Source organism: Herpailurus yagouaroundi, unplaced genomic scaffold (assembly GCF_014898765.1).
Source record: "Herpailurus yagouaroundi ecotype Mexico unplaced genomic scaffold, PumYag 185, whole genome shotgun sequence".
Taxonomy (NCBI): Eukaryota; Metazoa; Chordata; class Mammalia; order Carnivora; family Felidae; genus Herpailurus; species Herpailurus yagouaroundi.
Genome location: NW_024412416.1, coordinates 6,095,199 through 6,111,356, shown reverse-complemented (window position 1 = coordinate 6,111,356; position 16,158 = coordinate 6,095,199). Strand labels below are relative to the sequence as shown.

The 16,158-nt window shown below is 51.7% G+C and overlaps 1 protein-coding gene and 1 long non-coding RNA gene across 6 annotated transcripts in view; one reads left to right on the top strand and one right to left on the bottom strand.

Moving 5' to 3' along the window:
* Positions 1-16,158, bottom strand: part of LOC121042397 (uncharacterized) — a 40,158-nt gene that overhangs the window by 13,403 nt on the left and 10,597 nt on the right. For 2 of the 4 annotated variants that reach the window (XR_005796165.1, XR_005796164.1), the window contains exon 2: positions 1,073-1,184. This is a non-coding gene — a long non-coding RNA (uncharacterized LOC121042397). Of the gene's footprint in view, positions 1-1,072; positions 1,185-9,906; positions 10,783-16,158 lie in introns of those variants that run through there. The other 2 variants (XR_005796168.1, XR_005796166.1) reach the window with 2 other exon arrangements.
* The window catches only part of WDR93 (WD repeat domain 93), a 51,230-nt gene that overhangs the window by 31,493 nt on the left and 3,579 nt on the right, over positions 1-16,158 (top strand). The window contains exons 9-17 of one of the 2 annotated variants that reach the window (XM_040493669.1): positions 2,524-2,695; positions 4,170-4,240; positions 4,791-4,877; positions 6,151-6,270; positions 7,930-8,143; positions 9,851-9,914; positions 10,737-10,893; positions 11,445-11,643; positions 11,818-12,335. In XM_040493669.1, coding sequence (XP_040349603.1) covers positions 2,524-2,695; positions 4,170-4,240; positions 4,791-4,877; positions 6,151-6,270; positions 7,930-8,143; positions 9,851-9,914; positions 10,737-10,893; positions 11,445-11,643; positions 11,818-11,947 — 1,214 coding nt within the window. In that variant the 3' untranslated portion in view covers positions 11,948-12,335. Of the gene's footprint in view, positions 1-2,523; positions 2,696-4,169; positions 4,241-4,790; positions 4,878-6,150; positions 6,271-7,929; positions 8,144-9,850; positions 9,915-10,736; positions 10,894-11,444; positions 11,644-11,817; positions 12,336-16,158 lie in introns of those variants that run through there. The other variant, XM_040493670.1, reaches the window with a different exon arrangement.

Genomic DNA, 16,158 nt, shown 5'->3' with positions numbered 1-16,158 from the left:
GCGGGGCTCGAACTCACGGACCGCGAGATCGTGACCTGGCTGAAGTCAGACGCTTAACCGACTGCGCCACCCAGGCGCCCCGGAAAAGACTTTTTAAACAAAACACAAAAAGCACTTACAATAAAAGAAAAATTTGACAAATTTGGCTACTAAAATTAAGGACTTCTAGTGGTCCCAAGACATCATTAAAAGCATGAAGGAGCAGCCACATAGTGGGAGAAGATAGTTGCAAAACACATAAAACTTAGGAATGGTCCCTACTGAGAATATATAAAGAATTCCTACAACTTATTAAGAAAAAGAGATAATCCAGTATAAAACAGGCAAGAGCTTATTCAAATGGCCAATAAACAGATGAATGTGTGTACTCAACATCATTAGTTATCATGGAAATGCAAATTAAAACCATAATGAGCTACCACTCCACACCCACCAGGAGGGCAACATTTAAAAGAGGCGGGCCATACCAACTTGGTGAGGATGTATCATAAGCAGGCCTCCCGTACACTACAGTTAGCAATGAAAATCGGCACAACCACTTTGGAAAATAGTTTGGTTTGATCCAGTGATGTGGACGATAATTTATACCCTGAGACCCAGCACTTACACTCGGAGGCAGTGTGACCGACCGTACCAGCTTGCCCGGGGCTGAGGGGTTGGTCTACTGGGATGTGGGGCTTTCAGAGCTAAACCTAGGGAACTTCTGAGCAAACCAGGGTGAAGTGGTCACCCTCCTCCTAGGTATATACCCGACAGGTGTGCAAGCAAATGCGTACAAGGAGACATGTACAAGAATGGTAACAGTGACATGATTCTCCATAGCCCCAATCATGAAACAACCGAAATGTCCATCAACAAGAGAACATGTATTCACTTGATGGAATACTATCAATAAAAAGGAACAAACTGCAGCCATCCACAACCAAATGGACAAATCTCACAATATTAAGCAAAAGAGGGCAGACACAGAGTTAACTTTATAATTCCATCCGTGTGTAACGCTCAGAAGCAGGCCAAGCAGAGCTTTTTCGTTTAGATGCACATTTAGACAGCAAAGGTAAAACAAACTTACTGCAGTGCTTATGGAAAAGCAAGAGAATGGGTGCTGCTCTAGCCAGGAGGTTGTGACTGGAGACGGGCCCCTGCGAAGCTTCCAGGGAGCAGGTGATGTTCTGTCTCTGGACCTGAGCGGAGACAGACATTTGCTTTGTAATAATTTATAAAGATATATATATTTTTTTTTTATTTTTTTTTAACATTTATTTATTTTTGAGACAGAGAGCATGAACAGGGGAGGGTCAGAGAAAGAGGGAGACACAGAATCCGAACCAGGCTCCAGGCTCTGAGCTGTCAGCACAGAGCCTGACGCGGGGCTCGAACCCATGGGCTGCGAGATCATGACCTGAGCCGAAGTCGGACGCTTAACCGACTGAGCCACCCAGGCGCCCCAAGATATATATTTTTTAATGCTCTTTGCTGAACGTGTTCTATTTCACAGTAAGAAAAAGGTTTAGTAAATGAAAATAAGCAACAATAAGGAAGGTCTGTAGCACTGAAAGGAAGCAATCTCCAAGCTATTTGTGAGTGGAAAATGCAAGGGGGCTGGTGTAAAAGAGCAATTCTCAAACTTTAGCTGGATCGGACTCAGCCGGAGAACTTGTTAAAACCCAAAATGCTGCGCCCCAGCCACACAGTTTGTGTTTCTGCAGGCTGGGGTTGGGGCCTGAGAATCTGCATTTCTAACAAGTTCCGGTTGAGCCCCTCAGATTCCTGCTCATCTTGGAACCACACTTGGGGGGGTAGTAGTGTGTCCTGTGCTACCATTTGTTTATACAAAGGTGGTCTCCCTATAGGAACTTATGTGAGAAATGAATAACAATGATTGCTTCTGGCCAAGGAGACCTGGGCACCGGGGGCCTCCTGGGCACCCTCCATCTGAAAGCTGGGGTGGGAACCTAGAAAATAAATGACCCAGTTTTACTGTAGATTTAGGAACAGTTGAAAAAAGAAGGAAATGAAAGGTTTTGGGGGGGAAGGGGAATGGTAAGAAAAGTGACTGGCAGAGAAAGGAGATGGTTGAAGGAAGGTAGTTGGATAGACGTCAACATAGGTAGAGGCCAGGACCGTCTGTTTCTGTGGGCCCTGCAGCAGCGGCTCCGTAGTGATGGCAACTGGCACATTTGGGGCCTTGCTGGGCTGGGAAGATGGCAACGGTGATCTAAGGTCTCTAGTGACCTCGTGAACTTTTCTTTGGCCTCGTTTGGGGATCCGGGCATCTGGAAACAGGAAGTGATGGTGAGGCTGGAGGAGGAGGAGGAGGGGGGAGGGCGGTTGCCCTCAGCCTGTGTTCGCTGAGCCGCCTGGCAAGGAAAGAGGCGGGGAGAAGACTGAACGCTGGCTTCCCAGATGGATTTCTGAGGACTAGAGATTCTGCAGGAAACTGGAAAGTGTGGAGGAAGGAAAGGAAAATCAGGAAGGGGGAAGTCCCATGGTTTGACCAATTCTGGGATCTTTTCAACCTAGGTACCACATTTAAAAGCCCCCTGGAAGTCTTTGCAAAGATTGAGGACTGCTATGGGCTGGGCTCAGGGCAGAACCACTTCATCAAGGACACTCAGTGGGAGCAGCAGGAGGCCATCTTCAAAGCCTTGTTCAAGAAGTACCTGGACGGACAGTGGGGGGAGGAGCAGCTCAGGTGAGCAGGAAAGAAGCCCGGCTCCCTCCTCCTCCCTCCCCTCGAGCCGGGGGTGGGGGGTGGGGGGTGGGGGGTGGGGGTTGGGCAGAGTGTCTCCTCTCAGGGCACACACAGGAATCAACCCAAGCACTTGAATTAAAAGCTGTTTCTGGTTTGGGAGATTTTCCCGAGAATTTCGGATTTTTTGAAAAGATATGTGGAGATTGTTCAAAGAGAGTTAGAACAAAGGCTGATCATGTGGATTTCAAAGAGGGAATAGACATCTATGGAGAGGAGAAGAAGTCGAGTTCGTTTTACAATCTTATGTATATCTTCTCTTTAAAAACTTTTTTCCTGATGGGGCACCTGGGTGGCTCAGTTGGTTAAGCGGCTGACTTCGGCTCCAGTCACGATCTCACAATTTGTGAGTTCGAGCCCCACATCAGGGCCCTGTACTGGCAGCTAAGAGCCTGGAGCCTGCTTTGGATTCTGTGTCTCCCTCTCTCCCTGCCCCTCCCCCGCTCACGCTCTGTGTCTCTCTCTCTCTCTCAAAAATAAACATTAAAAAAAATTTTTTTTAAGTTTTTTCCTGATTATCTAGACAACACAGAAGATCCTGAAGACAGAAAGAAAAGTCGCCACTATTCACATTTTCCTCCATTCCCATCCAGTCTTTCTCAATGTAATATATTAATGCAGAATTACTAAAATACCTTACTTTGTAACCTCAGGCAGCAGATGGGCTCAGGAATTCCCTGCTGTGGCTGTAAAAACTGAGCCCAAGGCTTTGAAGGATCTGGTGGAGCTGGTTTTAGGAACTAGCTCTCTTCACAGCTACCGTGGAGCTCAGGAGCCAGGAACATTCTTGCTTCACAGAGGAAGAAAAACCCCTCATCTTGCTGCCAAGTGCACCTTGAATTTTCTCATGTCAGGACACAAACTCCTAGGGCTACACCCTCCTAGCAGCTACCTGAGCCCTGAACTGGGCCCCAGCGAGGTTCAGGGGCATGCTGCCTGGCTGGCTGTTAACCTGCGGGTAATGTCTGTCTGTAGTGGGAGTCTATACCACAAGAAACTACAAACTCTATATAGACATCAGGAAATTGGTTTGTTGTTTTCTTAAGGACAGACGTATCAGCACACCCTGGTTGGATTGCCCCCAGCATAAGGGAGCATTTGTTCACGGCAGCCAAGTCTGGTCACTAGGGGATCTTCCCCAAGGACAGAGAAGGTTCTTCTGGGTGCCGGGTGCCGTTCCCAGCCCGGGAGTGACTCCGGCGCCTCTGCCTGCCCTGCCCTGCCCTGCCCTCACCAACTTCCCAGGTCTGCGGCCACCAGGGCCGGCACATCCCATGTGACTTAGCTCATGGCCCTGTATCCCTGGGAAGGTCCGTCCTAACTACCCATTTCTGGTTTTAGTACCATGACTCTGCCAGGGTGTCTCCTTGCCAAGGAGCCTGCCATGGCTGACTCGTGTCTCTTTTTCTTCCCCCAGTATGGCCACGTTCCACTTCCTCCTTCCTGGCCGCGTCACCACCATGCCAGCGGACGTCAAGAGCCCCTCGGGTAAATGAACACGATGCAGGTGGCTGTCCTGGGCAGGTGGTCCACTCGGGGAGCACCCCAGCAACCCCTGCACGGTGGGAGGCAATGAGGTGGAGAGTAGGTCGCCGCTTAACGGTGTCTGGACGCATGGTGCCCCAGCCCAGACTCCCTGATAACGGAGGCCGTGCTGTCTTCAGGCAGTGACTCACCACAGAGGAGGGTCTGAGCACATATCCTGCCAGGCTGCTTCTGAACATGAACTCACTGTGTAGAACATGCTATTTAAAACAATGACAGCCAAGAGGACATGAATTATCTAGACGACGTGAAAACCGCTGAGGGGCAGCGTGACCGTCCTCCTCACCGGGGAAGGCGAGCTGGCCGTGGGAACAGCCCTCCCAGGGATGCTCAGCCCTCCTCCCCGGGAGGTTCACCCCTCTGCTGGGCGCTGCCCCTTAGAACGCACCACTTTTGACCTCAAACCGACTTCTGCTTGGGCAAACACTTTCCGTACAAACCCGGGGGTACCCAGCTGCCTGACGTGATGCCCCTTTCCTCTCTTCTTTCCCAGGGGTAGCCTGTGTCCTTGGCATACACTGGACCGGAAACCACAACTTCTTCCTCTATTCACTTAACCGAACTCTGAAGGATAAAGCCGGTACTTGGCTGCTGAGATGGGAGTTGCCTGAGAACGTGTCCTTCTCCAGCTTAGCTGAGAGCACGTGACTGACACGTCACTTTAGGGGACCAGAGCTGTGCAGGCAGAAGCAGGTGGCTCAGGGCCTGTGGTGTGAGCGCAAGGCTCTGTCTCTGGGCGGTCCCGTTTCTCCAAGAGAATAGGTCGATAGGGACAAAGCCTAGTCAGGTCCACAGGGCTCCTTTGGCAGCTGAGGCAAAAAGAGGCTTGGCATCAGGGGCCGGATCCGGCCCCGGCGCAACGAAGGCCCACAAGGTGTGTAGCCCCAGGCCAGTCACCGCGTGCCCCAACCCTGTTTTCTCATCTGAAACACAGAGCTCATTCATCACACCATCCATCCCTGCTGACTGCACGTGCTTGCCGTGGATCGCAAAATCCAGAGGGTTTCTATATGTGAAAGCTTTTTGAAATTGAAAGACACTTAGGACCACCACTTACGTGGTCTTTTTTGGTTTTTACAAATTCTTGGAGGCAGTTACGTGAGCAGGTTCACTTTGTGGTAATTCCTTGAGCTGTACATGGATATTATTCTTTAGAATTGTACTTTAATGTTTGGGGCCCCTGGGTGGCTCAGTCGGTTAAGTGTCTGACTTCGGCTCAGGTGACGATCTCATGGTTCATGAGTCCGAGCCATGCATCGGACTCTGTGCTGACAGCTCGGAGCTTGGAGCCTGCTCCGGATTCTGTGTCTCCCTCTCTTTCCCGCTCCCTCACTCACGGTCTGTCTGTCTCTCTCTCTCTTAAAAATAAACATTGTTAAAAAATTTTAAAAAGGGATTATACTTTCATGTTTAAAAGTGTTCAGAGGAAGAATTTTCTCTCCTCCCAACACCCTCTCAGGCAGTGTGGCTTCTAATCTCCACCTCTGTCCTGACTGGCTCTGACCTTGGGCAGGTGGCTTCTCTGCCTCAGTCTCCTCATCTGTGAAATAGGGGTGCCAACAGGACTCATCTCACCAGACCCTTGCGAGAATTAACCGAAAGGGTGCACATACAGTGCTTACCACGGTGCTTAGCGCCTGGCAAGTACTCATTCAGTGTGAGCGTCAGTGCAAGAGGACTGGGACTTGCTCTTCTGTCCTAAGGAGGTAGCATTGCAGAGAGCCCAGCAGGTACCCCTGCCCGTGTCCCAGCCGGGCAGACTAGTCTGGGCCGTGAGCTGTGCGCGTGGAGGTGGTGGGCGGGTACAGCGGCTGGGGCAGGGGCGGCCGAGTGAGTGCCGTCCTCCCCTCTAGACCCAGAGGGTGTGTGGCCCTGTGCTGCACCCATTGCTGTCTCTCAGCTCAGCTGCTGCTGTTCCTACCTGGTGCTGGCCTGCGAGGATGGCGTGCTCACGCTGTGGGACCTGGCAGAAGGTGAGCACCCCCCCCCGCCCCCGCCTCTGCCTAACCCCTGGATTATGAGACCCCTGGATTATGAGAGCCCGGGGAGCTCTGGAGTTTCCTGCAGGCTCTGAGCCTGCTGGTAGTTACTCTGTGTTCTTAAGTCAATGTGGGGAGCTGGTCCCGCCTTCCCCTCATTCATTCAGTCACTTATTGAACACGATAAGTGCTGACCCTTCCCAATCCCCGTGTACTGGTTGAGCGCTCGCCCTGTGCCCTGTGCCCGTGCCCCGCACTGGAGCGGGTCCTGGAAGTAAGACTGTTAGTTACCTCATTATCACACTCCAGGGAGGTGACGTGGAGCACAGGATGTGACGGTAGGGCAGCCCTGGCCCTCCCCCACCCGCCCCCAAGTTCTCAAACTAAGTAAGTCTTCCTGCTCTCCCACCCCCACCTCGGTCAGCAGGAAGCCCACTGCTATTGAAGCTAAGAGACCTGTACAGTGGCCAGTGCAAGACCAGTAGCCATGCTGGGTGGGTGGCACCTTGCTAGAGTCCTGGAGTCCCAGGATCCCGGGTCCAGCTCTGCAGGTGCAGAAAATCAGTGGTGTCTAGTTTCCCTAAGTCGATCGATCAGCCTCTGAGGGAAAGGCTCCCTCTTACCAAACTTTTTTAGAAGTGATGACTGAATCGCTGGGTTTGTCATTGTACAATTGGATGGGTGTTTCCTCTGAGAGTAGAGGTGGGCAGCCTTCCCAGCCGGCGCGCTGGTGAGAACCAGAGAGAGGGCCCTGTCTGCTGGCCATCTCGGGGAGCCTTCTGTCAGGTCAGTGAGGTGCCTTCCTCCCTTGGCTGTTTCCATCTGAAGGATTCGGTGGTGGTTTCCGTTTAGCCGGCACTCGGCCCACATGGTGGGGAGATAAACATCCCTACGCGCCCTCTTGAATTTTGGTTCCTCACCCAGTCTTCTTACAAGAGTGAAAGATACTTAAAGGGCTGAAGAATGCTCATAATTTCACATTCACTTGCTCAATAGGTTGTTTTCATTTGTCTGGATACTGATACATCCTGGATATCGTTTGACTACACACATATACACCCTTCTCATAAAAAAGCCCTTCTCAGAGAACCACCTTCTCTCTGGTATACCTTTTTTTTTTTTTAATTTTTTTTTTCAACGTTTTTATTTATTTTTGGGACAGAGAGAGACAGAGCATGAACGGGGGAGGGGCAGAGAGAGAGGGAGACACAGAATCGGAAACAGGCTCCAGGCTCCGAGCCATCAGCCCAGAGCCCGACGCGGGGCTCGGACTCATGGACCACGAGATCGTGACCTGGCTGAAGTCGGACGCTTAACCGACTGCGCCACCCAGGCGCCCCCTCTCTGGTATACCTTGACCCACCGCGGTCAGCTGTGGTTCCGTACCTGGCAGGGCAGTGTCCCTTCTGTCCCAGCACTGGCTCTGGCCCCTCTCCCCGGGGCTCTTCCCCATCCCCCACCCCCCTGCATACTTAGAAGGGGGGGCTCTTCTCTCCCACTGGGCACTGGGGTTTTCTGGCTTCACTTCCAGAAGGCTCTCATTGCCGGGTCTTGCCTTCACACCCCTCACGTGCCTGTTGGTCACAGACCCTGCGCCCAGGCTGCATGAGCGCTCCCCCTTTCACTGACCTGCCTGTGCCATTGTTTCTCCAGGTTTCCCTCTTGGGGTCGTCGCCCTTCCCAAGGGATGTTCCTGCCAGAGTGTTCACTTCCTCAAATACCACTTAGTCCACCAGGGACAGAACGTGTATCCTGAGGGGCCCTTGAAATCCCGCATGAAGTGTGTGGTGCTGTGCACAGATTCTTCTGTCCATCTGGTGACAGCCAGGGGGACCCAAGAACCCACCATCAGTGTGCTGGTTGAGAGGTCAGTGGCTTGAGCGCAGGACGGGGCAAACGACCGGCCAGCCGAAAGTGACCAGCTCCCCAGCTGGAGTCCCCTGGCTCTGTAGTCAGCACCCTCCCTGTGAGCTCCCAAGTCCCCACCGTCTTTTTTTATGTGCACGTGTAAAACTTGTCTCACAAAATTGCACGACAGCACAAATGACAGCTTTCACGTCATTTGTCATTTCCGCCAAAATCGCCTTTTATCAGTTTCCTCGAGGCTTTCTTTCTTTTTTAAATTGTCTCCAGAGTCTCTTTCTGAAGTTGTGAAAATACTTTATGCGTGCAAATGAGCTATACAATATATACTTGTGTATATTTAGGATACAGCTATATATACACTATGTATAGTATATATGTAGGTGTATATGTATTTGGGTGTTTATATATATACACAGAGAGAGAGAGAGACAGAGAGTGGGCAGTGGGAGAGAGGGAGGGAGGGAGAAACTCCCCTGTACCCATCATGAACCTTCAGAAACAGATCATCTCCAGGGCGCCTGGGTGGCTCAGTTGGTTAAGCATCCAACTCTTGGTTTCGGCTCAGGTCATGATCTCAAGTTCATGGGTTCGAGTCCTGCATTGGGCTCTGCTTTGACAGTGCAAAGCCTGCTCGGGATTCCCTCTTCCCCCCTCTCTGCCTCTCTCTCTCTCTCTTTCTCACTCTCTCCCTCTCTCAAAAATAAACAAACATTAAAAAAAAGAAGTAGACCATCTCCAATTCAGTTAAGGCTGTGTGCTTGTCCCTGGTCACACCCTTCTCTCCTCTCCAGAGGTGACCCCCTTAGTAATCGTCGCTGTATATAACAAACCATTCCACAACTTAATGGCTTCAGAAAACAAGTCAATGTGTAGCCCCTGATCTCGCAGACCAGCAATTTGGGCCAGTTCTTCCACTGGCCTTGCTCAGGCTCTGGTAGCTGGGCTGGGGGCCGGATGGTCTGGCACAGCCTCACTTGCATAGGTGGCAGTTGGGTGGCCGTTGGCCGGGACACTTGGTTCTCTTCCCTGTGGTGGCTCCTGCGGGCCGTCTCAGCCTCCATCACCCCACAGCCTAAGGGGTCCCCTCAGCAAGCGAGGGCAACCTCAACGTACACTCTCCAAGCTTCTGCTCACGTCACAGTGGACGAAGCATGTCATGTGGCCACACCCGCAGTCAGGCAGTGGAGAAACCGACTCCACTGTTTGATGGGAGTCGCTGCCAAATATCACGGCCGATTTCCTGTTCAATCGACTGTGTCATTTTCCAAAATTCATCATCCATTCCTTCGCTTTCCCGTAAGAATTAGCCACACGCATCTCCAAGTAACGCATTGTTTAGCTGTGCCTATTTGGGAAATTCGTAAAGGGACTCCCATGCTGTGTATCCTCCAGCTTGTTTCTCGGGGCTGTTTATTCCGTAACTTGCTCTGCAGCCTTGTTCAGGAGAGTCGCACATGTTGGTGAATGCAGCGCCGGGTCTGTTATCTTCCCGGCTCTACTGCATCCCATCGTATAATAAATATGTCACAACAAGGCATTCTCCTACCAGTGGGTAATGCGACTGTTCCCTGCATCTGCTACTATGAACCATCTCTGACATGTGTCCCGATGCTTATTTACAAGAGTGTCTCCTAGATGCGTGCCAGGAGAGGATAGCACAGCCTTAATTCCTTCCAGGACGAATGTGTATGTGTCTGGCTCCCCACAGGCCGGTAAAGTACCTGGACGAAGCCATCTGTGCAGTGGCCCCAGTCCCAGCCTTACCTGGCATGGTAGGTTCCTCACGCCCCTCACTCCTCTTCAGCAAGCGTGTTCGTTTTCCCTTCAAAGACTGTTTGTTGAAGGCCTGTCAAGTGCGAGGCACCGGACTAGCTTTGGGGCGCACAGGGACGAAAGAGCAAGCCGCCGCCCTCGCAGATCACACGGTTCAGCTGGGAAGGCAGACGAATCACCACGCAGCTGCCCTGGAAGACGAGAGAGGCTGTGATGCACTGGGCCCTGGATGCCACAGAACAGAGACAGGGGTCACCACCTCAGCCTGCAGAAGTCAGTGGGGGCGGGGGGCTGCTTTCGGGAGGAAGCGACAGGACGGGGCAGAGAAGGTGAGGACGCACTCTCAGGTGTTGGAGTGTGAGGGGCGGGGAGGTGGTGTGGCAGCTGGAGGACGATTCGATCAGGCGCATCTAGCAGGTTCACCTACAGGGAGGAAGGAGCCAGGCAGGAGAGAGGCCGGTCTCCGAACCCGGGCCAGGAAGGGCAGTGGGATGGAGCGGGGTCTCCGAGGATGGGGAGGAAAGCATACGTGTGCCGAGGGCGGCACTGCGTCCGGCCACGTGGAGGGCCGGCTCCTGGACAGGGATGCTGGTGAGCCAGAAGAGAAGCCTGGGCGGGAGTGGGGAGCGCCACCCAGCATCAGACACGGCACCTGGAAAAGGGCCTGTTGCTGCTGGGGACACCGGAGAAGTAAACACACATGTTTCTCTGCTCCCCGAGCAAATCTGTTCTCTCTGTTGCTGGCCTGGATGTCCAGCCGCCTCTCTTATTCCAAACGGGGGTGACAGAGAAGTCCCCGTTGCCATCCCTTTGCTTCCCAGGTGCTGACCTTTTCCAGGAATGGCTCTGTGCAGCTCATGGACGTGGCCAAGCCTCAGATCATCTGTGCCTTTGCTCCACCCAGAACCTACCATCTGGCAGTGCCCTGGACGCCTATGTTTGTCGTGTCTTTGCACCGCCCGTGTTTCCTGCTCCGAGGTATGGGAGGGGGGCTCTGGGGGCTGCTATTTGCCTGACCTTCTCCCTCCCTTCCCAAAGCACGGGGTGATGCCCCCAATCTCTTCCCTGCTCTTCAACCCTGCTCCACAGGCCAAAAGGACACTGCTGCTTAGCCCCTCACGGGGCACTTAGCTAAAACACAGGATTCCAGGGGCGCCTGGGTGGCGCAGTCGGTTAAGCGTCCGACTTCAGCCAGGTCACGATCTCGCGGTCCGTGAGTTCGAGCCCCGTGTCGGGCTCTGGGCTGATGGCTAGGAGCCTGGAGCCTGTTTCTGATTCTGTGTCTCCCTCTCTCTGCCCCTCGCCCGTTCTTGCTCTGTCTCTCTCTGTCCCAAAAATAAATAAACATTGAAAAAAAAAATTTAAAACACAGGATTCCAGAGAGACTCCTGAGGCCCCCTTCAAGGGAGCCCCTCACAGCTCATCCCCGATGGCCCAGCCTTTACCAGCAGAGAGCTGCTCCCAGCTGCCCACCCAGCCCACAGAGAAGGTCATCCCTCTACAGAACGCTGTGTTTTGTTTCATCTCAGGAGACCATCCTGACGAAATTGAATCCGACAACGCCAAGGACATCCAGAATTCTATTTTCTGTTTTAATCTCGAGGCCTACCCGCTCCTGGAAAACATCTGCAACCTTTGCACCATTCCTCAAACGGACATGACCGATAGCATGGCCTTCGCCCAGGTGTTGCCCTTGGAGAAAAGATGCGAGAATTTCCTCCAGGAGAGGTAGAGTCCCGGGTCTGCTTCCCATCCCTGCTCCTGGGGTTGTGTCTGGGTTGAGGACTAGCAGAGTGTGTTCGATGGTCAGATCCGTCCGGCATTTCGACTGCCCCTTCCGTGGGGGACCCCGCCATATTGTAGCCCATGAGCCACACTCCAATTTCCCGTTTGGGTTGGCAGGAAAGGGAGCCCCGGATTCAGGCTGGTAAAGAAGAAGGACTGCCTACCAGTCGCTATTTTCTCCTCGTCACGACTGTCTTGTCCTCCTGCTTTCTGGATTCTTTGGTTTTGTAAAACTGTATTTGGATGATCAGACACCAGTCATGGGAGACAGGGGCTTAAGTCATGGGCCAGGTTCAGCCCATTTGCTATGTCTCATCATGGCTGCTTGTGTGCTACAACAGCAGACTTGAACAGTGGTGACAGAGACCACACGACCCATAAAGCCCACCTCATTTACTATCTGGCCCTTTATACAAACTGGTCACCAGCCCCTGGTCCAAGCCCCCTTGGCTTTAACCGTCGTCTGGACAAATGGTTCGGCCACACGTCTCTCCCCTTTCTGTGACCCCCAGGCCCGTGGGGACTCTGCCTGTGGCCCTTTCTGCTGTAAAAGCATAAGGAGCTGTGCTCTGTCTGCTCTGGAGAAGCAGGTGTCTCTTCTAATCCATCCACCACTCATCTCGGTGGTTTGCAAATTCTTGCTGACGGTTTCTGGCATGATTGCACTTTTGGCAGGAGGAGGTTACCAGCGGAGCCCTGGATTCTCCTGGGGTTGGGGGGGGGGACTTCGGTGGCCCCTTCCTTCCAGGGTCTTCAGAGACTCTGTGATCTCTCCAGTCCCCACGATATCCCTTTACGACCATTTCCCCTTTTTCTATTTACTCTTGCCTCAAGAGGAAGGAAGTGGAATGGCCAGGATACTCAGGTTTGAAATCCAGTGCCACCCCTTCCTAACTGAGAGACCTCGGGTGAGTGCCTTCACCTCCGAGAGCCTCAGTTTCCTCCTTTGTTCAAAACCGGTGTGTTGAACACCTGCAGTGTGCCAGGCTGGACACTTTGATGGTGCCCAGCCCTCAGGTTTTGTGGGTATTCCAGAGATAATACACATCTAGTGCTGGGCATTGGGTGGTCGCTCAGTAAATGGTAGGTTCCAGAAGGATGCTGGGTTACTTCCAGTTCGTGCCTGGGGAAATTCTAAACACCACCGCAAGGTGGCGCCGTGAATCCCCAAGGCTGCATTTCCCTGCTGCCTGTGGTTCTCCGGTTGTGGGGGTGCCTGGGGGGGCTTTCAGTATCTCCTGGAAGGAGGCAGCCCATTCATCAGGAGAGGCAGATGGTCTGTGGGTCTCGGGGGGAGGACAGTGAAGGAGGGGTCATTGGGCATTTCCCCTGATTAGAGATTCACCAAGAGCGTTTGGCTGTTCTTTACATGGCAGTTTCTTGCTTTGACCCTTGACGGCTTGACTTATTCTGAGGAGACACAGCTGAAGAATTGAAGGGTGAGGCATCGTGATGTCTGCAGCTTACTTTGAAGCACAGACCAGGAAAACATTTAGAGAGAGGAAGAGAAAATGTCAACAACCAGTGAAACCCAGGAAAATACTCACAGAAAGAGACAGACAGACAGCCAGGCAAAATGTTCACCATCGGTGACCACAGGTGCAGGTTCACTGTACTACTTGCAACTTTTACGTAGGTTTGAAATTTTTCTTTAAAAAAAAAATTTTTTTTAAACGTTTAAATTCATTTTTGAGAGACAGAGTGCAAGTGAGGGAGGGGCAGAGAGAGAGCGAGACACAGAATCCAAAGCAGGCACCAGGCTCCAAGCCATCAGCACAGAGCCCAACACGGGCTCGAACCCATGAACTGTGAGATCATGACCTGAGCTGAAGTCGGACGCCTGACCAACCGAGCCACCCAGGCGCCCCAGGTTTGAAATCTTTCCAAACAAAAGATGGAGAGAGGTTATGAAATATCGTTTACAGTATAATCCTGATTTTGAGAGAAGTCTGGAAATGTGTATACCAATATAACAGGAGTTCTATTTGGGTGATGATGTATGTGATTTTTTTTTTTTTTTTTGTATTTTCCCTATTTGCAGCTTTCCTACCGAAACAAAACAAAACAAAACAAAACGAAACGAAACATTCTCTTGGAAAATTTTAAAAACTGGTTAAAAAAAAAGTCAAGAGTACGAGTTTAGGTCATAGCTATGGTGAGGTTGTACTCCTGGGGAGCTCTTTCCTGATGAGGCCTAGAGAACTCCGTGTTTAAGGAGACTGTTCCCGTTTCTGCCTCGCAGTTTAACGCCCTCTTTTACTGGCCTGGAAAGGGTGAGGCTGGACCAACATGTCCAGCGCCGGGCAGCTCACCTCCTTCCTGGCAGCAAGGGGCCCGGCCAACTCAGGCCGCCCTCAGTCCCTGACTGACATTTCCAATCCTCAACCAACGTATGAGTGGAGATCGGTACTCGGACACCTGCAGAGCCCCACTCAGCCCCTGAAATCTGCTTCAAGCACACTACGACCATAACGGAGCACTTCCCCGTTGTAAAAAAAAAAAAAAAAAAAAAAAAGTGATTCATTATTTCTGATAGAAGTTATACACGCACTTATAGAAATCTGGAAAACAGGACAGCGCAGAAAAGAAAATGTAAACCACCCACGACCATCACCAAACCCTAGCCCTGCTGTTAATATGTCAGTGCATTTCCTTCTGGTTTTCCCTTTGGTGTTTTGACTAAGTTGAGGTCACGTTCCGAGTTCAACTTTTAAATCTGGCTTTCTGTCACTCCAGAATATCACTTAATTCTTTTTTAAGAAGACCTTCCTTGTAAATATGCCAGTGTCATTTTCTGTGGAAAGGATGTGTCTGCAGGGCATTTCCCCACTCCCCTGTGGTCGGGCCTGCTCTGTAAAGATGGTCCTTTCCACCCTGCCCCCTCCAGTCTGTGTTCCTGTAGGAATGGGACTCACTCTACTACTTTCCCAAAGTCTTTCCTCCCTGTCGGCAGAGCTTAGCTCTCAGGTGTCATGCCTGAGCAACCCCCCCTGGGGTGGCCCCCATAGCCAGGAGGGTGTGGAGAGGACTGTCCTCCCAGGGAAGCTTGTCAGGGAAGAGTGCTGGAGTCCTTGGGGCTGACCAGGTGGGGCAGGGGGGCTGGGAGCGGGGGTGACCAGGGGCAGGGCTTGGGGCTGACCCAAACCATGGGAGCTTGGGAACAGAAAAGCTCAGAGAAGTTGTCACTGGGTTCTGGGACCCAGCAGGAGCTGGGAGGGGTCGCACTGTATGGTTGGGGCCAGCCTAGCTTGAAGGAACTTTTACTTCGGCCTGATCACAGTGTTCGAATTATATCCCTTGTGGCAACCCATTTTCCGGATTGGGTCCCAGCAATAATTTGGGAAAAACTGTTTTAAAGAAGGCTTTTCCTGTTCTACTTGGTCTGAGGTGTGCTATCTGGGACTTTGCCAAAAAGTAGCCCTCCACCCCCTCCACCCCCCGCTCCAACATTTTATTTTGAAAATTTTCAAACATACAGCAGTTTTGAAAAAAAAAAAAAAAAAAAAAGTCACCGAACATCCATATACCCACAACCTAGATTCTGCCATTAACATTTTCCTATTGTTGTTTATCCCACATATCCATACATGTCCCAAAGGTTTTAATCTCATCTTGTTTTTCCCTATTTACTCCTCGTGTCTGAAACCACTTCCATTGGCCCTAAAACTAGGTGAAACTTCAAGGCAGTGGGTTATGTGGCAATCGATTCAGAGTTTCAAGCTTGCAATCATCTGTCCAAAATATTTTTGCAAAACCTGCCCCTGGGACTTTTATAAATAGCCAGTGTGAAAGGGAACCTGCCTTTGGGGCTTTAAAAGGAGGCCAGCTAGCCGCAAATATGCATCCCCACCCCCCACCCCAAGGCCTGGCTTCTGCTCCCATGCAACTTGGGGCTCCAGGCACCGTTTCCACTTTCGAGTTCTGCCATCCCTGGCTAGGTCAAACTTGATCACAAGACAGAAATTTCTGGACACCAGGAAGCAGACAGAGTGCCCCTTCCTCTCTCTGTCTCTCTCTCCCTTTATTCCTTATGGAATACAAAGCCAAGCAAGATTTGGGTTCAACCACCCACCTGTCTGCCAGAAGGCGGGCTTCTGGGTCCACAGGGCACCTGGCCCTCTGGGCCAGGGGCTGGGCAGGCAGGAACTGACGGCTCATGGCTATTTTAATTAGGGAATGAAGGACACTGAGCATCTTTCTGTTATATATACTGTACGTTTCCCTCACTCCTTCCTTGGCCTGCCCTGGATCTGTTTCTTATGCGTGAGTTCATTTTCTTTTGATTTTAAGAGTTGTCAATGTGCTGTGAATAATCTTTCCCGGTTTGTCTTTGGAGAGGAGTATTTGGAGTTGCTCACCCAGCCAGACAGAAGTTTCAAGTGTCCAGTAGCTGGACTTTTCCGCCTTCTCCCTTAGGCTTCGCTGAGGGGCAGGTGCAAAGGGCCTCAGATTCGGGGT